The 25,399-nt window shown below is 41.3% G+C and overlaps 2 protein-coding genes across 4 annotated transcripts in view; one reads left to right on the top strand and one right to left on the bottom strand.

The window, feature by feature from the left end:
- Nucleotides 1-4,174: 4,174 nt before the first annotated feature.
- The window catches only part of LOC143904096 (uncharacterized), a 41,709-nt gene continuing 20,484 nt past the window's right edge, over nucleotides 4,175-25,399 (bottom strand). The window contains exons 1-4 of one of the 3 annotated variants that reach the window (XM_077418411.1): nucleotides 21,623-22,291; nucleotides 21,009-21,336; nucleotides 20,577-20,626; nucleotides 4,175-8,400 (exon numbers count right to left, since the gene is read on the bottom strand). In XM_077418411.1, the coding sequence (XP_077274537.1) occupies nucleotides 6,550-8,400; nucleotides 20,577-20,626; nucleotides 21,009-21,084 (1,977 nt within the window). In that variant the 5' untranslated portion in view covers nucleotides 21,085-21,336; nucleotides 21,623-22,291 and the 3' untranslated portion in view covers nucleotides 4,175-6,549. Of the gene's footprint in view, nucleotides 8,401-20,576; nucleotides 20,627-21,008; nucleotides 22,292-25,399 lie in introns of those variants that run through there. The other 2 variants (XM_077418410.1, XM_077418412.1) reach the window with 2 other exon arrangements.
- LOC143904094 (uncharacterized) overlaps nucleotides 22,599-25,399 on the top strand; it is an 85,381-nt gene continuing 82,580 nt past the window's right edge. The window contains exons 1-2 of the mRNA XM_077418404.1: nucleotides 22,599-23,355; nucleotides 23,742-23,791. Of these exons, the coding sequence (XP_077274530.1) occupies nucleotides 23,280-23,355; nucleotides 23,742-23,791 (126 nt within the window). The 5' untranslated portion in view covers nucleotides 22,599-23,279. The remainder of the gene's footprint in view (nucleotides 23,356-23,741; nucleotides 23,792-25,399) is intronic.

Here is a 25,399-nt window from a genome sequence, read left to right as displayed (position 1 = left end):
CCTCACGCACCACTAATTTCCCGCTCATTATTCTCCGAAGGTGGTCATTCAGAGGCCTTTTCCAGAAGCCGTTTCCTTCGCATTTGCCTATAGCTTACCGATTGTTCGCATCGTGAAACTAAGAATCGTGCCGGCTTGTAGCCGCTTTGTATACGTTATCTCGGCGATCTCTGCCATTAAATCCTTCGAACTGCAAAACTGTTATTCGTTAAATATAAGATATAACGAAAAGGTGGCAGTGTGGTCTCGTGGTTAAGCGCCAAACAAACCACGAAGAACCAGGTTTGAGTTTTAACATTCTAAACTGCACCCCCTCCACACGAGAAATTAACAGGCAGACTTTCGTGGAAGACACTCGGCTTCGTCTTTCAGAAGAGACGTTAGACCGTTCTCTCAAAATCTTTTGTATTATATGTTTGAATTATAAAATATTTGAGATGCCGAATGTCTAACAATAAGTTATTGAGTAATTAATCTTTGATCTCCGAATGGTTCCATAAAATCGAAGTACTTCATTCCGAATATTCCATCTGATATTATATTCTCTACACTATTCAATATTTTGTTGTCTTTGTATATATAATATATATGGAATTTTCACCTTTTAAAAAATCTTCTGTCTTTCGTATATCGATCCTTTAATCCTCCATTGAATCACGCGAACGGGCCTCGCTTTTTCAACTGCAACGCAATCTAAAGTACTTTCTGTCGTTAGCAAATATACGAGGACTGTTGTAGGCGACAGTTTAAAGCGAAAGTGTATCGAAGTCACGTGTACCCCCGCGGGGTGAGTGCGTATCGCGCGTTTGCGCTTTCATTTTTGCGGCGCTCATCTCTCGTTCCGGGGTTGCACCCTCTCGAGCACGCACTCTCCTAAATAGCGCCGGGTCGTCGCGTCACGTCCGATCACATCCTGACTGTCAACGCGAGGGCAAAGGGGATTAGTGTTTCAATTATTTGCACAATAAGAAGCGTGACCAGACGGCGCGCGTGGACCGGCGCTATATCGAGTGGCGGAGTCGCGTGACCATGTTTATTCGCCGTCGAAACCCCGGCGGTTGCTCCTTTGAACGCTATTCCTCTTTCAAATCCAGCACACCGTATCGGTAATCCGACCGTGTAGCGGTAAGACCTTCTCCTAACTTATCGGCCTCTGCTCTTACCTGCGTCAGGTGACAGTCACCTGGTTCCATCTACACGCTTAGACAGCGTCAGAGTTGCGACCGATCAAAAAAAAAACAGTATAAAAAATTTTTTAAATATATTTTTGGACGAAAAATTATTTTATAAAAGATTTAAAAGCCACAGGAAACTTATGTGTGTTTTGGAAGTACCTCACATTGTTAATACTTGTATTTCGCATTTATAAATAGCTTTATTTTTTATGATTATTTGTTATATTAAAAAGAGTTCTAAACATCTAAAAATGACAGAAAAATTTATACAATAATTTTTAATATAATAATTTATAATAAGAAAAGGTTTGTTAAAATTAAAAATTTTAACGCGACTGATTGATCGAACTGGATGCCGATCATCCAAGCGAAGGAAAAACTTTTTGTTTCTGAACGTATAAATTATTGCTGTAGATAAATTATGATTGATTTGTCAAGACAAAACATATTCGACATATGTTCTCCGGCAGATTTATTGTCGTTAGTTATGAAATTAGTTCGGCCTCGAAGGCAGGAAGAGAATTTTGAATATAGCCCTATTGAACGCCAATTCAATACAATAATGTTATAAAAAAATAGCAAGAAGTTTTATCTTTTAAATAATTACACATGAGAAAATGAAATGTATGTTTCCGTTAATGATTGAATAATAATATATAGCAAATTAGATATGCAATTAAGTAATAAGATCTGTTAAATCCTTTTTTAAAGTTACCTACAAATTCTTTTTTTCACAAAATTCAGAATATTCTTCAAAAGGAGGGAGAACAATTCCAGAGCCTATTGCTCAAAATAGATCGTTGTTAGCGATCGAGTTATCGAGACACGGACGAACGTATCTGATGGAGAAAATTGCCTGGCCTTCAAGGACGCGTTCATTACTCCGCAAACTGCACGAATACCTCACAAGTACCTCCTGTCTGGCGCCACGGTAATGAATAACCAGTCAATGTCGCCTCACGCGAGTATTTGGACTCTTGATCGCCACGGGCAGAGTTTAATAGGTATGGGGAAATTAAGATCAGCTTAGATATGTTTGCACGGCATATATAAAGATATAAAAAAATCGCATTTTGACAGCCGCTAAAGTTATGTTTCTGACAAGTCTGAACCATTTAAACCCGCATTGACTCAATCGAATGTAAAAACTAAGCTTTTTTTTTACTCACAATCAGAACCATTGAACTAAACTTCTCAAAGAGAATTAAAATTTAGAACTTTTACAATGCAAATTTTTTAATTGTAGGATTGTTGAAACTTGGGGTTTAAGACTTATAATACCTTTGCTCTTTTAAAATGTTTATTATCCAGAATTATTGATGGCCTTCCTAATTGCGATAATTAAAATTCTATTTAATTTGCTAGACGTCTCCTTTCATTACAAAGAATCCAGCGGAACACAATGTGAAAATTACTATAAAGAAACATTGTACTGTCAATATTTCTCCTATAGGAAGCATCCTGTCAAAACGCTGTTATTAATGTCGCCCCGCCCTCTGTTCCAGCATCAACATTGATCAGTGGTATTATTGCGTGATTTATACAAGAAGTATTATTAATACGATCATTAGGTCGGAAAAAAATAATCACAGGCCGCGGTTTTTGAAAGAAAGGAAACCGGTTTTTTCTATCTTTGTTTAATATACCCAGATTCCCTATCAATTAAATCGAAAAGTCCCGTGTTGAAATAGTCGCTCATTTAATTGTTATAATTCCTGACTTGCAAAGCGCTCGTATCAATGTACTATCCTTCTTCTAATAGTTCTAACAATATTTCCATATTAGAGCTATTTAAAGATAATATTTAAATAGCTCTAATATGGAAATGAGAAAATCTTGATAGTGGTCAAAATAAATCTTCTTTTCTATTCGCTAAGTCATGCAGAGGGTTCTTATGCATTTTTCACGTAATTAAAAGTTTCTGAAAAATCAAATGTCTAATTTCATTTTTAATACGTGCCTAATTCTTTGCCTTCGCAAATTAATATAGGCAAAGTCTGACAATGGAGCTATATGCATAGGTACTAATAGAAATGGTCTACGCGTGCGTCTACCGTGTTTATTTATCATTTTAAAGCATTAATAAGAAAATTGTAGAATTGTTATCAAAAAATTTTGTTATAATTAAAGAGATACAAAAACGCCGGCAGCAAATTTCGATGGATCCTTTGTATTGAAGAAATCACGCGTAATTACTGCCATTTTACCGCGAGCATAAGTATGATTCGTTGAAATAACTTCGATTCCGTTGTAATCCGACATATATCCCCAGAGTCATGAAGGTAACTATATATAGGACCTTTGTGTTCCGCGAAAATGAACATGATACACAGTAAACGGACGCTGAGAACTCCTTGTTAAGTCCGAACATGTATGATACTGGGACGATCAATGATCCCTTATTTTCGCTGATCTGATCGCTTCATATTCATGATGTGCGTATTATCGATTTCCGTTCCAGGTAACAACACAATCACAAATCGTCCTTTATGTCAGCAAATAACATAAATTTGATCAAATTTTTTCATAATTTCGCAAAATAATGTATGCATTGTTTATTATTAAAAGATTAATTTTCGATTAGTTTTTTGTTATATGAATATAAATAAAAATTAAATTAAAAATATCATAAATTGATGAATTTTGAGATTTATAATCATATAACAGATTCATATTTTAATTTTTTATAAATATTCCTTAGAATAACTTATTTTAGATTTGGAGAATTCATAAATATATAACGTTGAAAAAATATTACGAAAGATATAAAATTAAGTTTATTAGGAAATAATCGGGATTAATAGTTGGCTGATCGGAGAAATGCTCATTTTACTCAGGCCATAATAATCGGAATGTTTTCTTCATGGCAATGGATTTATTACAAAGTTGCTGTTAAAAAATGGCGATGGCTCGCACACAGCATTATATAGTATTTTTATAGCAAAGGTACTAAAGATTATCTAGGATGCATGCCTTATACAAGAAAGAATTCTTAGAGATACCGTCTGTAATATATTGAAATGCTTTAGAAATGTACATACGGAAGAGTAAAGTAGAATATAATCAAAACCTTTATAGTCTACAGCAATACGCGAGAGATATCCATATACAGGCTGCCCAGAAACTAACATTGCTTTTATTTATGTATCTTTCTTTTCGTCGATAAACTTGAAACTTATCTTCCTGCAATCGTTCATCAAGAAAGTAAAGACGATTTCGGAACATCCCGTATACGTTTCTCGGCGAATTTCGCGGAGCGTTACTCGCGCTTAGTAGTATGAGTGTGTGCGCTCGATATTGCGTGGCGAGAGGAACTATCTCAAAGGACTGAGGTAATGTGAGAAAACGAGCTAGTTGTAATCGCTAAATAATATAATCGACACTACGAAGAAAAACGAGCTTTCTCGCTCTGATTGAGATACTTCCTTTGTCAGCCTTAAGATCTAGGAAACTTACGGAGCTATAGGATACGCGCGGAGACGCTGCCGCGACAAGTCGGTCCGTCCATCGCAGCTGCGGGGCCCGCTAGCTAATTTAGGGGACCGACCATTCTCGGACAAGGGCCCTGGCAGTTGCAACTTCTTCATCTACCTCTTCATCGCAGAAGCGTGACCGCGATAAAAGCGCACGAAGGGGACTCTCAGTCAATGATTTCGGAGGCTGTCAATGTTGAAACATTCGGACGCGGTCGATTCAACGAGTAATTTCAATATATCTCGTGATAAAATATTTTGTTTAAATACTATTTATTTTATTTTTTATATTTTTATTAAATACCTTAAAGACAAGGTACTTCAACAAACCTGGATCGTATACTGTATGTACATACATTAAGCATTTCTTAGGCGTTAAAAACAATAAAAGAAAATGTCGAATGTTTCATCGTTGACTGCGGCATAAAAAATAGCGAGTAATTCGTTAAATCCCCTTCAGTGGTTAAATTAATCTCAATACAGATCTCTTGACACTGCGATAACATTTCTCTTCAATATATAAGAAAAGATTTAATCTCGTGTCACGCGAGATCGTATCATATTGATCGATCGAGGATCTCTGACATTTATTATTCTAAAAAGTTGACGGAAAGCTATCGTGGATTATTTCTGTGATGCAAGTCCTTTCATAGAACGTGCGTGTTAAAACACACTTTCAGTCAAGTATTTGTTGCAGCCCAAATATTTGGGGTCCGAACATCCAATTCAAAATTTTCTTACCAGAGATCAGAGATCAAAGATCAGAGATCAGGGATCGAGGGCCTGTCGCGGGTACATCCTCGACGAGTGCACAAAGGTGGGTACGGATTCTCGTTATGTCAGATATTCATTTGTAAAGATACGTATCGATATGCGTACGAGGAAATCATTGTCAGTGTAAGCTTAAAATCAATCTCGAGTTGCGCCGATATCGCACCGGGATCAGACATCTCTTTAACATTTTACGTTTCGTCAGGCACGACTTCCATTTATCTCATAATTATGATAATGAAACGACAGTTATGAATTTATTATCGTGTTCTCAGGCAAGGATAAATACCGTATCGAATGTCGTATAAAATTTGCAAACGAAAAATTACTAACTCCCTAACATTGTCGATATTACATTAAATCGTCCAGGCCGATGCGTGCCGTGCACACAAGCGCAAGCTTCTTACGCACTGAAATATATTTTTTAGCGGCCCGCAAAGTAGCCGCGTTCTCACTTCAAAAGTTCTTGCGAGTAGCTCTAGAGAAAAACGTTCGACAACCACTTCGATCGGTTGCCACAATCGTCAAAGGCCATCGAACAGCACTGCGCACAAAAGTTCGTACTTTCGCCACCCAAAGAGTAACTTTCATCTGTCAGCGTTTCGCAATGACTGAGCGTCGAGATTCGACTTTCGTGCGTCGGTCCCGGTCGACCTTTCGGTACTTGGCGTGTGCAGGTCGCCTACGTCAAATGAGTTTTTCCTTAGATCCTAAATCGTCGTCCTTAAAATTAATTGTTGAGGCAGTTGAGTTGGCAAGAGCAAAAGAATCAGTCGTGTTCGTCTCGTCGACGACATCGCCGAAGCCATCTCGAAGAAATCCGCAATTTCGCCATCGACGTCGGGACCGAGTCTTCCTGAAGAAGGAAATAATGGTGGTCTCCATAATCCATCGCCATCATTAGCTGATATTGAATGATCTAGAAAACCAGATCATCGACCAGACATCTGGAAAACAATTGCATTGGAGATATCGCGTAGATCATAGCAATTGCCTTTCAGCGGAGCTTCGAATTATTTTCGATTTTTTAAACATAAATTATGAAGATGAAATTGGTCCAGCGACGCGATTTCCCCCGACGTCGTGCGGCGATTCGTCTTTCTTCCTTTTATTTTCTTCTGTTACGACGCTCACAATGCGAGGAACTTCATCAGGGCGTCGTAGATGAGCTGAGGATTGATAGTGCCGTCAGCGGTGTATCTGACGCCGCGCAGCGAACCATCATCATGACTGACGACGCCGTACTCGCCCACGATGAAGCCGTCCGGTGTTCTTTCTTCGACCCTGTACTTCCTATAGTTCCTGCCCTCCACCACGTAGCCGACCTTGTGACCGTCCTCGACCTCGGATGCACCCGGGGTTTCCTCCGTAACAACCAATTGAGGCCCGTGAACGTTGCCGTTGCTGCCGACGCTGACCGACTCGTCGATCTCGTAGTTCTGTTCGTCGGGCTCGCCGCTCTCTTGCTGACGGTCCACCGGCTGACCCTCGGAGTCGTACACCTTGCTGGGCTCGCCGTACACCTTGGCCGGCTGCGAGTAGATCTTGGCCGGCTCGGAGTAGACTTTGGCCGGCTCCGAGTAGATTTTAGACGGTTCAGAATAGATTTTCTCCGGCTCGCCGTAGACTTTGGCGGGCTCACTATAGATCTTCGCGGGCTCGCTGTAGACTTTGGCTGGTTCGCTGTAGACCTTAGCTGGCTCGCCGTACACCTTAGCCGGTTCTCCGTAAACACGCTCGGGTTCACCGTACACCTTGGCCGGTTCGCTGTATATCTTGGCCGGCTCGTTATAGGTACGCGGAGGTTTGTACGCCTTTGACGATTGGCTATACACCTTCGGGCCCGATCGGTTGTAGAGCGACGCGTCGTAATGACGTCCCATTTTGCGTCCTTGAAGCCGATCCGACGACATCTCCGGCAGTTCTTCGTTCAACTCCCGCCGTTCCGAGTTTTCTACAGGTAGCTCGTAATTCACCTCCGTCGGTAGAGTGATCGCATCGACGTCGATGATCCGCGTCGCCTCATTGACTTCCTCGTCCTGGTGAGGACTCTTTGCGGAGGTCTGTTGAATTCGTGGCGTCATGGTTACGCGACCGCGCCAGCTCGTTCTCGGCGAGTCCTCGTCGACGGAGAATTCGCTTCTGTTTGACTCCGAAACAATGTTGCTGAGTTCCTCGGTGACAAATCGATCCGGCGGTGGCGTCGACGTTATCGTAGTCGTCGTGGTCGTGGTCGTTGTTGTTGTTGTCGTCGTGGACGACGGCGTCGCCGGTCTGCTCGTATCCCTCGTCATGCTTCTAGCGGTCGACTCTCCTCTGGTAACTTTTCTATTCACCGCAGATTCCAAACCTGGTGGTCGCGTAACCACCGCGGCGTCAGTGCTGTCGTAATGCTCGACGCGCACTTTATACGGCGTGGCCTCGACCGTGGACGTGACGCTGACTCCAATCACCTTTTGCCGGCTGACAACACCTCTGCCGATAGAAGATCCGTTGGTCCCGTTCGACCTCGTTCGATCTTGATAGGTCAACGTCGGCGTGCTCGTCATCGTCGTTGTCGCCGCGCTCGAGGACGTCAATCGCGTCGAACTTATGCCGCCAGGCGTGCTCAGGTCGTCGATCAACGACGCTAGATTCTGCTGCGGATTCTCCAGTGTCTTTTGATTTATAGGATAGAAACGAACGACCTCCTCGCGGCCGTTTGTCTGCGGCCTCGAAACCGAAATCGGTCGGGCGCCGCTCGGATTCCGCGATATTCGATAGATCGACGCCTCGTGTTGGTGCGACTCGGCGGTCGCGCTGTCACCCGCTGACGCGGCCGCTTGGTGACCGCCACGTCGAAAACCCCGGCGCCGTTGCGGGGGTGTTGCCATCGCGCCGTTTATAAAGACCGAGAGGAATTCTGTACCGGCGAGTATGTCGCTCTTCTTCGCTGGAGCGCCGCGCGCCTCCTCCCAAACCAGTGCCGCCTGAAGCAGTACCTGAAAAATCATATACAATTGTTCAATACTGCAATTTCAGTTATGTCAGAAAGATATTTATTTCATAATAGAATGAATCGGATTAATTTCCATTTCTTACAGTTTTGTATGTTAATTCTACGTACAGGGATCGATAGCAAACACATTTTGTAAACAGAAAATGCTTATCTATGAAACAATTTTATCTATATCAAAACTATTACTAAACTTACCTATTGTAATTTTTATTATAATTTATTGCCAATTTTTTTAACAGACCTAAAGTTTCGAAATTGAATATATAGCGTTTATAAGATCCGAGGTTTGTTTATATAAGTAAGTTTGAAACGAGGTTTGAAATATGCAGAAGAATCAAGTTTACATTCCTTGCAAATTAACCAGTTGCAATTTGGAAGCAATTCATGTTCTATATGGCAAAAATAGCTTATATTTAATTTATAATTTAATAAAATTTATATTAAGGTTCAATTATGCAGTGACTGTAAGGAAGCGATCGTAATGAAGCGTAGTAAAAAATTAAGCGTTCGGTTTACGCTAGCTAGTGAAATAAACAAAAGCACGCAAATGAAGCCGTATCAGCGTTCGAATTACCGTAATATCCAAGTAAACAGTCCGGTGTAATATTTACAGGATATAACATTTTAGTCGTGCGTTTTTTGTGGCGTGTCGTTAAAGACACGCGGAACCGTCAAACGAGCTCGCGAATGCCTTATTCCCTCCCGAAAGAAGAGGAACAAAACGCAACGCGATCGTGTCGGTTCCACGTCGAATTCGCGCCGAGAGACGATAAACCGCTTTTATGCGTCCCGCGTTTTGCACGAAGGACGCAGGCAAGTGTGCATCCGTGCGATTTATAAATTGCTCGATGTGGTCGCTCGTAAAATCTTGCAACGACAGCCCGCTCTGCCGATGAAAATCTCGTACATTTTTACAGCGGACTCGTCGCGGACACGATTTCGCAGCGCATTACTTCCTGTTGTCGCTGAATCTCGCGAATCGAAATTTTTTTAACAATTACACGAGAATATAACTTGACTGCGTGAATACAACACGAGCCGACTGCATATTTAAGACTAATTAAAATAAATTAAATCTCAAAATATTTTATACTAATGTCGCTACGTGAGGGCAATATTTTAATATAAATGATCCTTTAAAGCGTGAATTCTTGGAGAAGATTCACATTATTTTATATAAATGCATTTTACGCGCGCAAAATGACAAAATGACTCTTTTAGATCTCGATCGACTAATCATAGCGCGTTCTACGTTCTCGTATTTATGTACCTATCGTGCCACGCTCCGTGACTTTCAGTTCCGAGCATAAATTACGCGTTGCCCATAGGACGCAGGTAATTATCGTCCATTCTGATTTTTAGACTTATCGATCGCGTTCTTAATCGATTTCCTCTCACTGTTCGTCGTGAGTTCTACACCTATATAATACGTGGCTATTGCGAATGTAATAAGATACCTGCATACGCTCGAGTTCTTTGTAAACGCGACCTTGACGAAGTCGCGCAGGTAATAAAGGAGCCAACATCGCGAATACAATATTTATTTATGCGAGAGCGGAACGGGGTTTATCACAGGATCCTTGCCTCTTCTGCTCCGCGAAGATTCGCGCACGGTAGTCGAGATTATCGCTCAAACGTATATACAAATCCTACGTCTAATAATGCCGGAACCATTACGCGTCCGGGACTCGCATTTGCAAACAATGGCGAGCGTTGCATCGTTATCGACGATCGACGGAAGCAGAATCGTCGCGCGAGGTATTTGTAGGTGAGAATCTCGGAAGAAAACAAAGTGTGTATCAACGTACGCGAGGAGCACGACAATCCAGGTAATAACCGAGGAAGAAAACGGCGCTTTATTATCTGTTTACAATCGTGCGGTCCTCGTCAGAGTTCAGGAATTTCATGACTATTTACTCGCGATAAGCAATTTCAATCATTTTTCTTCGCCATTAATGGCATTCACATCTGAAATACTTATGCACGCAGGGACACTACATTCATACATTATGATTATAGTGATCATTGTGGAGGCTACGTGACTTTGATTGTGCGAAGTTGAATGATGGATTTTGCATATAACAACGCGCAATTTCGGGTGCGGAAACAATATTGACGTTCGTGACATTCGAGAGACTAATCGTCTGCAAAAAATGCGATAAAAAAGTCGATTTTTGACATACCAACAGCGTCCAAAAATTGGGAAAAATTCAGAGATTCGCGCGAAAGGACATTCCTCCTGCGTCGCGGGGAACGAAGGAGCGATCGTAATGAGCTGCGCATTGTTGAGTGTTTTAAGGAGTACTCGACGATCATTTCAACGGCAATTAGGCGTGCGTGTGCTTCTCACGTGCTGGAGAATCCGCATTCGGGAGATAGCGACTGCCGCCGAACATAAACGCTTAATTTATCTCTTATTACGCGATTGCCCGGCGACATGCACGGAGAAAGGACGCACAGCGAGATGCCATGGGCGCCGCAAGATACGTGCGACAAGATGTGTGTGTGCACGTGCACTACTTTATATCTGCAGACAGGAGGCAGAGAATTTGTTTGAAAAAAGCAAGTTTTGTAGATGTTAAATATTAAAGATAAACTATAATAAGTGAGTGGGGTGCATAAATTTTGTGACAAACAATTATAAGAGTAGTAAAATATATAAAAATACAAAAAAAACATGAAATATTCAAAAATCACATACAATAAGTATATGATTTGTAATCAATTGCACTCTTGCGTGTATTCAATTATAACAATAATAAGAAAAAGAGTAAGGAAGTTTGAAGTATATATCCTTAGCAGTCCTGACGACGCCCATGGATCCTCCTATAATAATTCCGACGACGTTCGTGGGTCGAGATATAAGGAGCACGAACGTGTTTTGGAGAACTTAAGGACGACGTGCCGGGAATTATTTTAATTCGCGTAGGGGCAAATTAAAGAAAATGATTTCACGAACACATACTATAATTTCGATTAGCTATCGATGCACTCGACCGGCAAAGTACATGTTTCTCGCGACGCGCGTTTAATGGTGCTATTACGCGATACCGTGGCGCGATGGTTGGCGCGAAAAAAGCGAGAAGAAGAAAAAAAAGAGAATTACATTTTTCTTCTCGTTCAAGTTTCTTATGCGGGCCACGCGTGGGTGCGGCGTAAAAGCTGCGCGAAATTTAAAGATTGCGAGTATAAAAGTGTCTGGACCTCCCGAGTTTGATTTTATTGCCGGGCTTGCTGTTGCATTACAGCGCGCATCGTGTTTCGTGCTGTTGCAGCGCGCGCCGGATTTTTGCGACTCCGGGAAGGTCGCTGCCGTCCTTGCCACGACCCGAGTGACGGTATACGCCTGGTGGAATGGCTAAAGATTAACCGCACTGTCACGTGATTGTTCCAGGGACCCCACTGTTATTTCATTTTATTACTTGATTTCTGAGAATCTCTTCAATTCGCAGTTTAATTCGCGAAAAATGACATATGATTAAGGGACAAATTATCAAACATATATAATTAACCATTTCTGCGATATGCACATAAAACTTTAATAAATAATTTACTGTTAGGCAAATACAATTAATATTTCGATAAGAAAATCTTCATAATTTATGCATGTTAATTTTTGGAGGCATACTTCCCTGCAATCACAATATAAAGCTAGTTACTTTTCATATATTCGAACTTCCTGTATTACTCAATTTCTACGATCATTATAAGAGTGATTCTATTTTTATACGTGGACCCATGCAAACAGAATAATGTGCATGAAACCGCCACTGATCATGTCGCGTTCCTCGCCACAGGAGAAACGAAGCTGCAGAACAAGGGTGGGGTATACAGTGTAGGTGACAGGAGAAGGGTAACAGGAGAGACCTGCAGCGTTGGGTGTATATGCAGCTACTTTACGATACACGTGGCGACGCATTATTTTCGCCCGGTGCGGCCGTCGACACTTTTTACTTAAACGCCGAATTTCAATATCGCCAACATGGAGTCGCATAACGACTAACGACAGCATTTCGAGGAAAAAAGAACACGATAAAAATCAAATATTCACATTCCGTCAAATCAAGTTCAGATCCGACGTAATTCAGATTCAATACGAACGTTACACCGCATATCTGTCTTTTGTGAGTTATCTTATTTAAGATAACTCACGGCGCTGCTTCGGCAATTATTTCGCAGCGATTTACAGCACATTTGCAGGACTTTATCCTCGCTTTTATTACTTATCGTGCCCCCGCGATTGCGAAATGGAAGGTAAAAAGGAGGAGGCGGAGGAGGATTAAGAGTTACTCTGAATAAAGAGACCGATGAGATCCGCAAACCGGTACCACCAGTACCATACTAACTCTTGCATCGATGATGGAAAATGCGCCCGTGTCTCAAGAATAATAGACGCGTCGTTTCTGCTCACCATCATACGAATATATGTTACGATTGAATAAAATTGTGCCGCGAATATCTTGAACATTATCTAATGCATGTAATTACATTATACAATACATATCCGATACCACACGAAAAGTTAAATGACACTTTTTGTCTTCCACATTAAGATATTCTAAATTAAAACTCTAAAATTATCGTCTTACAATTAAATATATTAATTAATTTAAAAAATATTTTTGCTTGCAAGAATGTCCGTAAGCCGTTTACATAAGGCATTGACACACAAGATAATTCTCCCAGTCAGATCTCAATTTTCCCCAAGCGGTACACGCATATATATATGTTACGATAAAAAAGGTCTCAACCCGTGGGCGACGTGTTAAACGTCAGTCGCGTTCGAGCGCTACAGTTAATTCCTTACGAGAGATTAATATTCGGTCCTCTCGGGATGATTATCGATGTCAAACAATACGGACGTGTGGATTCGATGTTTACTCGATACTGGTGTATCGAGATTAATCATATAGTGTCCTCGGCTCGTGCGGCTTCTCATAAATCGACGCTAGCGCGCGCGCAGATATTGTAAATATACGTAGGATTAATATCGGCCGATTTATAAAGGCTGGGCAACAAGATGTTAAAAGGCGCGCGCCGAGACTGGCCGGTCGACGGAATAGAGAATGGTGGTTTCCTGTTGAAAGGAGACCACGTATACTGTCGCGCGGACACCTCGGCGTGAGGTCACTTTGGCGTGACGGTGTCGAGTCATTCCACGAGTACGTATCTGCTCGCGCACGCACGCACGTTTTTTTTTTGCAAGTATACTCCCTCATAATCAATGCATCCCACGCGACAGGATCGTTTAAATGAAAAAGCGATCATCGCCGCTCCGTGTTACGACGCTTAATATACGCGCGATGATTGATGCGCGGCTAAATTAGACACGCCGCGCGTTTCTCTCGTATCAGATATATTTATTTATTCTTTCATTTCTCTCTTCTTCTGTCGTATCTGCTTTCGGAGCCACGGTCATTACCGAGGAGCGCGAAGTTTATCAGGAGACGCGTCAAGGTCCAATAATCAATTACGAACGCATTGTGCGCCCGCGGGATTGTTTTTATCGCGGATAACAAATTCCTTCCTCTTTTTTTTTCTTTATTAAGATTGGCTCGACCGCGATAAATTGCGCTAATATATTTGTACGAACGGTATCTCGATACGAGCGGTATCGGGGGTAATTTATTTCGTCACGCTGACATCCAAGATCGAACGATTCCTTCGCGCGCTAACAAAGTCGTCATTTCGTTATATTAATTATTCCCCGTAGTTCCATTTATCATACAAATGTATGATATCTTCGCGCAGGTCGTTCAAGAAGCTGAACATTTATTCTCGATCACATGCAGATACTGGAATTAAGATGAATTTTCAGTGTAAAATAATTATCTATGAGCTACGAACACGCACAATACGAACAATCGAAAATTAAAAAATCCCTTTGAAATTGAAAAGAGATAACAACATGTCGTTTCTCAGTTAGTTACAAATAAATCCTTAATGATGTCGCAGGGAAAAAATCAAGACGTCTAATATTAGAAAGTAGATAATGTTCATTTAGTTCTTTAATACCATTAGAAAGAGAATCCCATATGTATTCTGATACAAGCTCGACATTTCACTGTATCGTATCGCGAATCGCTTGTAGTTCTTCGTCAACTCAACGTATCAATGGTCTCCGAGGCGATAATTATTCCTTTTTTTTTTATAGCGGACTCAATTAAAATGCCCAGAGCGCTTTCCGGAGGTAAACGTACCGGGATTAAAGTCAACAAGATACACGATTATGATCTATATTCCGACTACGCTTGCGCGAAATCGACAGCATGGCGATAATACCAGTTAATAAACAGGAATTCACGCAGGAATTCGCGTGGGTACCGGTGCATAAAGTGACGAAGAACATGACGATGTCTCGGGCCGACGGATTTATCCGATAAGTTATAAACAATATGCAGGTGCGGCTGGTCTTAAAAGACGATCCCATCATCACGAAAGAATCACGGATTTGTGAACCGGCGCGAGGTAGGCGCAAATCAAGTTAACGCCCTCGCCCTCGTTTCGACGTCCCGTCGAACGTCCCTTCGTGGATACCCTCGTGTCCCATTTTCGTGTCTCAGATGAGAAACACAAAAGAAGGAGTTTCTTTTTAATGTCCAACATTATCAATTTTTTCCAGTTTTCTTCCGTTAGGCCCTCTTAGATAAATAAGATGCTCATCAGAATTACAAGATTAAAACGTCAAGTATAATCCGTGGCTCATAATTAAGATCTATTTTAAGCGTATATCAATTCATATATCTCAAATAGATCTTATAAACGAAGGAACTGATTCACTCTCATAAACACCTTTGATGTACTCTGCCTAATATGGCGTATAATTATTTTGATCCGCAAAAAGTAATAATAATAATTTAGTACTGCGTTCTTAATGGTCTCATCGGGACACAGCGAAGGTAAACGAGGTAAAATGCATGTCACTGTTGCACAAATGGATGCTGCGTTTGTCGGCGTTCTTGACCGGTCACTGTCGAGATTCTTTTCGCGTATATCCGGTTCTGCGTGACGCGAACGTGACAGCGTGAAGCACGTGATCGGAGAATCGCTCGAGCAGTAAGTACGCGAAGTAAATGATATATACGAGCGTATCAGATTCTGAGGAATCTGCGAAAGGGCCGATCAAGGTTGCGACTGGGTGTGGTATGCAAGTGCACGTATAAATCTCTAGACATTATACGGAGTGAACAGCAGAAGTGTAAAAGAAATAGTTATCTTCATATATGAAATATCAATCTTCCGTTAGAAAACGTTAGTACAAGTTCAATTGTTATCACACTTAATAATATTCAATACACAATTCGTAATCTCAGTAATTAAACCTTGAAATAAACAATAAAATGTATACTTTAGATTAATTTAGATATAAAGTTTAAAGTTTAAAGTTTGATTATAGGAATATAGAATTTCTTTTAACTTGATGCAATATTTTGTCTAATTACAATCAGATTTAAATTAAGACACATATCAATTTTAATTTATTTCATAACAGATATATTGTAATTCTTTTGCGCGTTTTCTCGAGCACACTCGGTACACGAATATTATATTTTTCATCTTCAAATATTTATTGTCTGAGAAATATCTTGTTATAAAACATACCTATTTTATCACGCTTCGTTTTATACTTAAACTTACATCTTATCATTTCACGTAACTTTTTATGTTCAACAAAAATCTGTATATTTTAGAAGGTTTCCAAGGTTATGATCGTAATAATTCTAGGATTAAATTTTAGTACGACAACATTTGCGTGCAAACATCTTGGTATAACTTGGAATTACATGATGTTCTCAGTTTTTCACGCTTCTTACCGGTTAAATTATGACGCGAGAAGCGCGTTACGAATCGCTATCCTATCGATCCGTAGGAGTCAAGATAACGCGCGAAGCTGAAACTATCCATAACTTATATTTATACGACGCATTATACTTATGCAAATATATGTTCTATTTGCAACGAGCATATCAGGATATGTCATTCATAGATTTTTTATGGAATTTGTTCAATATCGAGATGCGGTACGCACATTTTCATCAGTGTTTATCTTCCGCACTTATCAGTTTTTCATATACGATTACATCATATATCGCATGCTTTGCAGAGAATTTTCCTCACAATTTTATTCGAGACTGCTTTCCCTAAATCACCGTCCTCTCGAATTCTTACTTGCAATTATAATTTCAGTGATCACGGTAAGATGAACATATTAAGATATACATATTATTAAGTGACTTATATAGAAATGATTAAAAATGACTCAAATTGAGTACAATTTAAAACTACGAATTTTACAGTATGAGAATCAATTGATGCCCATCTTGTGATCCAAATACTTTTCGGAATCTACGTTATTTACTGTGGAGAACGTAGACTGTGCTGTTAACCTGTTTGACATATTTTTTGCATCGAGCGTATCCTTCGATCGGTATCAGATATCGGTAGCAGATTTATCGCGCGTTCTATCGCCGAGACAGTCAAGGGTCAGTTTTCAGTGTCCGTTAAGCGAAAGTTTAACTAGCTTGCGTATATGTCGACAATACTTACACAATGAACATAGTGGCGTAATTTCGTACTCCGAGTCGCCGGTCTTATAAATACGCCCTCCCACACGCAGCTTCTAAATAAATTACATAAGAACGCGTTCACGCGTTTTATAAGCGCGATACGACAAGCGCGACGCCTAAAAGAAACCGCGAGATTTTTAAGCGAAATCGTATTAAGCAAGCTCGGGAAAAGTGTCCCATACAAAATATCGATATGTAACTACCGTGTTTGCAGCAGTTTTACGTAACGCAGGTTCCATGCATAGAAATCAATGTACAATGTACAATTGGTATTAGTAACTACATTTGGAAATTATGGAAATTAGTGTTCAAATTTTTTGCATAATACAAGCCATTTATTTTCCGCGCAAAACACTACGTACAAATGTTCTTAATAATTTATAATTTTTTGTTAAATTCAAAATTGAATGAAATGCACGCTGAAATGCAACGCAACTTACATCCGCTGAGATGTGTATAAAATATAATTTGAGGAACACCAGTCAACCCAAAAGAAACAATATCTCACCACAGAGACATAAGTGTTTATTAGTTTTTGCAACTATATCGTATATGAAATGCTTTAACTGCGAAAAATGATTTTTCTCCGACATGTTTGCGCACAGATCTTGCGCATACTTGGACCTATTATAGATATATCATCGTAATTCTATTCTGACTTTGAGAGCAGGTTGCCTAATAGAGCAAATAAAATCTCCCGTTGTTAAGAATCGAAGAGAAAACGCATATCGTTTTCGAAAACACTTATTACGCGTATACTCTTTCTTCAGTGTTGGATAATCGCAAGATTATACAGTGTCACGAAGGAGTCCCGGTGTATATGAGAAAGTAACGGGCACGCGTGTAATCGAAAGTATTCGGGTCATTGAGTCGAGTTGTGGCGCCTCGCATCAGATACATCATTCTAATGACTTCCTTGTATACGTGGGCGTACGTTTGGATTCTCGTACGCGACGTTCGCGCGAAGTTCGACGGCAGAATGGACATCACCGACACATGAAAATGACGCGGTATGTAACACGGTCAAGTCGAATCGGAACAGCAGAGGAAGCTATTTCAAATAGCTCTCGGACACGTTACATTTTTTATTCGTTACGTTTCTTTAATAAAGATTTAACACAGAATGTTGTAAACTATATAAACTCGTGTGCATTTACCGTGCAGATATGCTTATTACGATCGTTTTCCGACACGATCGTAATAAAAACATATGCCTGAGTTTATTATCTACCTATCTCTGTGCTCCGTGCAGCGATGCAATTTTTTTTTATAATTTCGATTTAGTGGTCGTTCTTGCGATTGCCTTAACATCGCGCAAAAATTTTGCGGAAACATTTTTGCACCGTATTGAGAACGAAAATGCCAGCTCGTTCGCAGATCGATTTGCGGTAGGAACCGGAGTTATATATTCTTTCGTCTGCGATCGGTACGCGAGGCGTGTTACCTCCGAAAGTGAAAGTTCAGAAATTACGGCCGATTACGTGAAAAAAAGTTTGCACTTTTTTTTTTGTTTGGATGTGGAAAGAAGATTCCGCCAATTTAAAACTAATAAAAATATACTTTAATGTGGCGATAACGGGGCTTTAAAATCTGAGACAGTGACTTGCAAAGTTTAATAATTGTCTTCGACTGTATTTTAATATTCTTCTCGTTCAAAACATATCGGTAAGTCTTTAAATAAACCTGAATATTACTGAATATGTGCTTGGAAAAATTTTTTTTATTTCAAGATATAAGAGAGAAATAATAAATCTTAGAGTTTATATAAAATATGACAAGACCCAATTAGCCCAATCGTTTTTTTATTTGTGGACTTGTGAGAGCAGCAAATTTACCATTATTTCGATATAACTGCGCGAGCCTTAAGAATAATTCTGAATTTGAGAATTACTTTCCACGTCTACCGTGCAATACAAATTACGGAACGCACGTTCTGAAGCATAATGTAAAACGGCCGAAACGTGTCTTGTGCTAGTAATGAGATATTAAATATGGATATTATGCGAGGTATAAAAGAGGCAGAGAAGAAGCAAAAGAAAAAAAACGCATGCTACATTTTATTTATACCAGAGAGACAAACGTCGCGCGTGATACACGACGGTGAATTTATGCGCGCGCGTGTAAACAAAGTTGGTATAATAATCCGGCGCGATTGAATAATAAAGAAATTCGCATTCGTCACAACGACGGCGGAGGAGGAGGCGGAGGCGCCGCCGTTTACTTTTTTATTCCGCGTGCTTGTGACAGGTTGATTACGTTGCATTATAGACTCATCGGGTAATTACTCGGGATACGGTATCGCGAAAACGGAGCCGATAGGGGGGTTAATAAATCGTTCGCCGTTCGATATCCGTAGCGGTGTAACTCTGGCAGGACGATACATGGTCGCAGCGGGAGACGTTATTATAGATGGTGCTTGCTTATAATGGTCGGCGAATGAAGCGATAAACGATTATTGTGCTGGTCGGTGCACGAGAATTGGCAAGTAGCCTGCTATCAGCTCGCCGTACCCCTTCGTCGATCCTCTCGGCAACTTCGACGACGAGGGAGCGGCAATTATCGGAGTAAGCGAGAACGAGTGGTAAATGCGTATACAACCGGAGTTAAAAATGTAGCCAAAAAATACTGATATGATGGATGAACATTTCTATATATAACAATAAAAATTTCTATACATAGATAATGTAACTTGTATATTATATATAATAACAAAAAGATAAATAATATGCGCGTATCAAATTTAGATACTCGATAAGTACTATCAGGTATTCGAATTTTGTTACAAGATTTGAAGTTAAGAATCTCTCTTTAATTCATCAATTTAATTCATCATCAGTTACTGGTATTCGGAAATCATAAATGCGATCCGATTTCGGAGTCGATTATGATAATGCGATACGCGTCTGTTACGATATCGCCGGCTATTATTGAGAATTAGTTATTCCAAGTGTTTTATAAGTGCCGCTCGGAGCGATTTCTTCGTCGCGGCCTTGCGCGATTACGTCAGGAAAGCAGAGCAAGAAGAGGGACGTTTAGCCACCGACACGGTAGAAACGCATTTCGCATACGGAGCGAGTACGGTGCGGTTGAAGGTAAGTATGATTGCACGAATTGCGCTCGTGATCGTGAAAGGCTGTGCCGTATACTTGCACTTAAGAACAACTGAGAAACCAGCCTACTCAGCCGACTGGTCTCTCAAACTACAAATGAAATTCGTCAGACAGTAAGTATATGTTAAGTACTCGTGTATTTTATATAAAAATATATCACTTTTGTCCCTCTGAACGCGCGCACAATTGTTTTGCAAATAAATTTCTATATTATTAGCCCGTATTATTTTAAGGATATTACTCGCAATTTCCTCAATCTCTGTCTTTCAATAAGAAACTTTCTGTTTCTTTTCGTCGAATTCATCACGGAGAGTCAGTTTCGTGATGGCTGTCAGCCACGTTTGACGCGTTGGCCATTCTTACGTAAAAACTCCGACCGGACTACGCAGGCAAACAAAGAAACGTAGGTTCGATATACGAATTCCGTATTGTCGTATGCACAAATCCATTGCCTCGACATGGAAAGAAAAAAAATCACTCACCGGCCGATGCGCAACAGCGGAGTTATAAGTTGTACTACCCCTGCGTTGATCTGTAACATGGAAATATTTTTACATTGAAGCAGTGTGTAAAATAATCGAGACTTAAAGTAAATAATGATCGCGCCCGAATAAATTTTCAAAACGTTATTTTAACCGACATCTGATTTTAAAATGCTAATGCAAGAAACAAGCGCGCCGCAAGCGGCTGCATATTTCCACGTTAATTCGTTCGCATAATTAATCCGCGAAAAACCGTGCGAGTAATATTACGACCGTGTACGAATAAGAGGGACGCGAGGCGTACGCGACGGAGCTCGATCTCTTTTCGCGTATGCCAGAGCTCGAACTCCGGCGAAGTTGCGTCGGAGTTAAACCTCGAAAGTGGCGGAATCCGCCACGGGACAGCGAAATAACAAACAAATAATTACTCACCTCGCGGTCGCTCCGCCGTCGCCCGATGCCTCCCAGGCCCCCTCCTCCTCTCCTCGGGCCACCACCGATGTCGCATCTCCGTCGGCGTCGGCGCACTCACTCACTCGTTCACTCGACTCACACACGCGTGAAAATATCGTCACTTATGATCGCGCGACACTTTTGACACTTCGCCACGGCACTCCCGGTATTAATCTCGCGACGCCGCGCGTACTTAATTACACGGCGACGAAAGAATTACGTCGGAGAAGCCACGAACGAAGCAACGCGATCCGCTCGACGCCTCGTCGGCCCGTGACGTTCCGCTTGTTCCGCAGGTATAGAGACGCTAACATGGCGGAAAGAATTTCGTTAATCGCGCGGCCAACTTCACTCGCCACTCTCGACGGGAGCAACCGTCGCGTCGCGAGGACGCTACGCTTGCCGCATGTAAATGTAGATAGGCCTTAAAGCCCGGTCTACATAATTTGCAGTTGGCGAAACGCAAGATACACGCACAGTCTACACGCCAATATAACCTCGGTACTAATCTAACCTCTCTGTGTACAGAGGTTATATTGACATGCAGACTGTTCGCGTGTCTTGCGTTTCGCGCAACTACGAATTATGTATACCCAGGCTTAATGAGGTGATTTTGGTTAGAGCGGGGAATACACACTTCTGCGGGAATACACAACGCATAATGCGTAAGCATAAGAAAGGTGATTTGTCTATTTCCTTATTCACTTGTATACGGACCAATCGATTTTCTTATGCTTATACGCATTACGCGTTGTGCAGAAGTCTATCCCCCGCGATTACTACGTATCAAAACACTATTAAAATAGTTAAACGTAGTACGACGTTAATGGACCGTGATCGTTAATTAAACACGTCGCGGCGTCACTCAATTTAGAATCCGCTCGTATCCTTTATACGTGTTCCGAAAACGATACAACTTTATTCTGAAAACCGCACGAACATTGCACGACGCGGGTCAAGTTGACGATGACGATTGAGAAAAGCGAGATCGATCGTCCGAAAGAATGTAATCGAAAGTCACTATTATCGAATGCGATGTATCGCAGCATAAACTGCGCGAAAAACTGTGATATCTCAATACATGTGTTTCGCGGAATTTATACGGATACCCCGCGATATATCGCATTCGATAATGGGTGCGTTCCTTTTGGGCGCTCACGCGTTGTAAGCATCGCTCTATCTTCGTTTGATATTCGATGTGCAACGAAGATAGAATGATGCTTACAGCAGCTTACAGCGCGTGAGCGCCCAAAAGGAACGCAGCCATGGGCCATGATAGTGTAGTGACTTTCGATTACATTCTTTCGGATGGGTCTCGTTTTTTGTCAATCGTCAACTTGACCCGCGTCACGTTCGTGCGGTCTTCGGAATGAAATTGTAGTCGTTTTTGGAACACGAATAAAGGATACGAGCGGATCCTGAAGCCCGGTTTACATAATTCGCAGTTCGCGAAACGCGAGATACGCGCACAGTCCGCACAGTCTACATGTCATAACCTATAACCTCTACTTGTAGACTGTGCGTGCGAACTGCGAACTGCGAATTATGTAAACCGGGCTTAAATTCAGTGACGCCGCGACGTGTTCAATTAACGATCACAGTCTATTAACATTGCACGTTTTAGGGCCGGTATCACAGTCAATCACAGTCTCCGATTAACGTGATTCTCCCTAGATTCTCCGATTAAACTCACTCTTCGTCTCTTTCTAGGGGGATAGTTAGAAAGAGATGCAGAGTGAGTTTAATCGGAGAATCACGTTAATCGGAGACTGTGATACCGGCCCTTAACGTCATACTTATAATAAATAGTGTTTTAATATGTAGCGATTGTAGGAGACAGTGTTCATAAATCGATGATTTAATTGCGGTTAACCAAAATCGCCTCATTACATATGCAGCAAGCGTAGCGTCCTCGCGACGCGACGAGACACGTCGTGCTTCTGACGAGTGAAGTTGGCCGCGCGATTAACGAAATTTTCTCCGCCATCCGCCATGTTAGCGTCTACCTGCGGAGGCTGGCGAGGCTGCGGAACGTCACGGGCCGACGAGCGTCGAGCGGATCGCGTTGCTTCGTTCGTAGCTGCTCCGACGTAATTCTTTCGTCGCCGTGTAATTAAGTACGCGTCGAGTCGCGAGATTAATACCGGGAGTGCCGTGGCAAAGTGTCAAAAGTGTCGCGCGATCATAAGTGACGATATTTTCACGCGTGTGTGAGTCGAGTGAACGAGTGAGTGGAGTGCGCCGACGGAGATGCGACATCGGTGGTGGCCCGAGGAGAGGAGGAGGGGGCCTGGGAGGCATCGGGCGACGGCGGAGCGACCGCGAGGTGAGTAATTATTTGTTTGTTATTTCGCTGTCCCGTGGCGGATTCCGCCACTTTCGAGGTTTAACTCCGACGCAACTTCGCCGGAGTTCGAGCTCTGGCATACGCGAAAAGAGATCGAGCTCCGTCGCGTACGCCTCTCACGTCCCTCTCATTCGTATATACGGTCGTAATAATACTCGCACGGTTTTTCGCGGATTAATTATGCGAACGAATTAACGTGGAAATATGCAGCCGCTTGCGGCGCGCTTGTTTCTTGCATTAGCATTTTAAAATCAGATGTCGGTTAAAATAACGTTTTGAAAATTCATTCGGGCGCGATCATTATTTACTTTAAGTCTCGATTATTTTACACACTGCTTCAATGTAAAAATATTTCCATGTTACAGATCAACGCAGGGGTAGTACAACTTATAACTCCGCTGTTGCGCATCGGCCGGTGAGTGATTTTTTTTCCTTCCATGTCGAGGCAATGGATTTGTGAAAATTATATCACGAACGCAAATAAAAGTTATATACGAGAGAAATGAGATATTATAAGAGTTACGAACGGCGTCTTTTTCTAACAATTATTAAACACGAGTTAAACATATCAAAATTTTCATTTAAAATGATAATTAACGTAGTAAGTAAAGTGTGCTGTATTACTTAATCTCATGAAATATCCAAACATATTATTTATTTCTATAGTTAAGCATTACAGAAAAAAATTAAAACATTAAAGATTAAGAATAAAAATATATTACAAATGAATTAATAATTTAATATTATAATCTATTGCCTCGAAATGGATAGGCTCGGAAATTGATAGACTAGAAAATATTTTTGCACTTTATGACAATAAAAGTGGTAGGCTGACTAAGCATTGTCGCGCGGTGTGCCTATATAGTGCGATGTATGTTCGCGCAAGGCCGGCGAAGGTTCTCCCCGACATTCGCGAGAGAGAAACACATCGCGCTCTCGTCGACGGCACCCTGCGGTCGCTCGAGGATCTTTAATACCTTTTTTTCTCTCTCTCCCGCGTACTCTCGGCACTTTCGGCTCGAGAGCAAAGTGAGGCTCGTTTGCGGTAGACACGTGTCAGACGATCGTGACGTTGAAAGGACAGCAGGCGCGCACGACTCGAGAGAAGGATAATTTCGCCGGGTATCCTTATGCGGTTGTGTGCGCCACGGGACGTTTTAATAATAATCGTTCTCCGGGCCAATCCGGGGTAATCGCGCGAGCCGCGTACTCCGAAAGAATTAATTAAAACGGCCCGCTCGCCGGCACATTAACGATCAATTATTATCGTTATAGTCTTGCCTTTCCCTCGCTTTTATGCGCCACGATTAACAGAATCCGGTGTGTGTTCATTGTGCGTTATATTGTCCAGCCGGCCTTCACGTGACATTAAAGGCACTTGCAACGAAAACTATAACAGGATATCCGAGATTTTATTTACATCTAAAAACTTTGTCTCTAGAAATAGGCGACATTCGTATTGCGCAAGTGTCGTATAGAAAATTATAAGTTAGCCACACGTATTATGTAGGTTGTATGACGTCAACATGGTAAACGTATATGTAGGAAGTCGCCTGTATAATAAAATATCCTGAATATAATAGTGAATTAATTAATTTGTATTCTTCGAATAGAGAAAAAAAGAAAAGTATGTACGCGCTCTTTATGCGATTTTATGTCTACTTTGAATAATAAGATGTTTAACATTTAATATAATAATTACGTTTTTTTAAATGACAAGAATTAAAGAATTTCAAATTCGTCAATTAAAAATGAAGTGCGAAGTTCTGAGACATCTGGTGCAGCAAACAGAAATCAAGAAGGATAATATTGCAGGTATATAATCCTAGTCTTATTGATCGCATAATCTTATCTATCTTATCGCGACACATAATGTGATTTACAATGTATGTTTCGATCAAACTCGTTACTCCGCGGCTCTCTCACCACCATTGCTGCCCTCCCTGATCATCGTCGTAATGCAACGATCGTGGCATTTCGAATGTGGAACACGTATACTTTTGTCTGAGGTCACCCAACGCTG

This window comes from Temnothorax americanus, unplaced genomic scaffold, assembly GCF_048541705.1.
Source record: "Temnothorax americanus isolate GAGA-0224 unplaced genomic scaffold, ASM4854170v1 Scaffold5, whole genome shotgun sequence".
Taxonomy (NCBI): Eukaryota; Metazoa; Arthropoda; class Insecta; order Hymenoptera; family Formicidae; genus Temnothorax; species Temnothorax americanus.
This window is presented reverse-complemented; position numbering and strand designations above follow the sequence as displayed.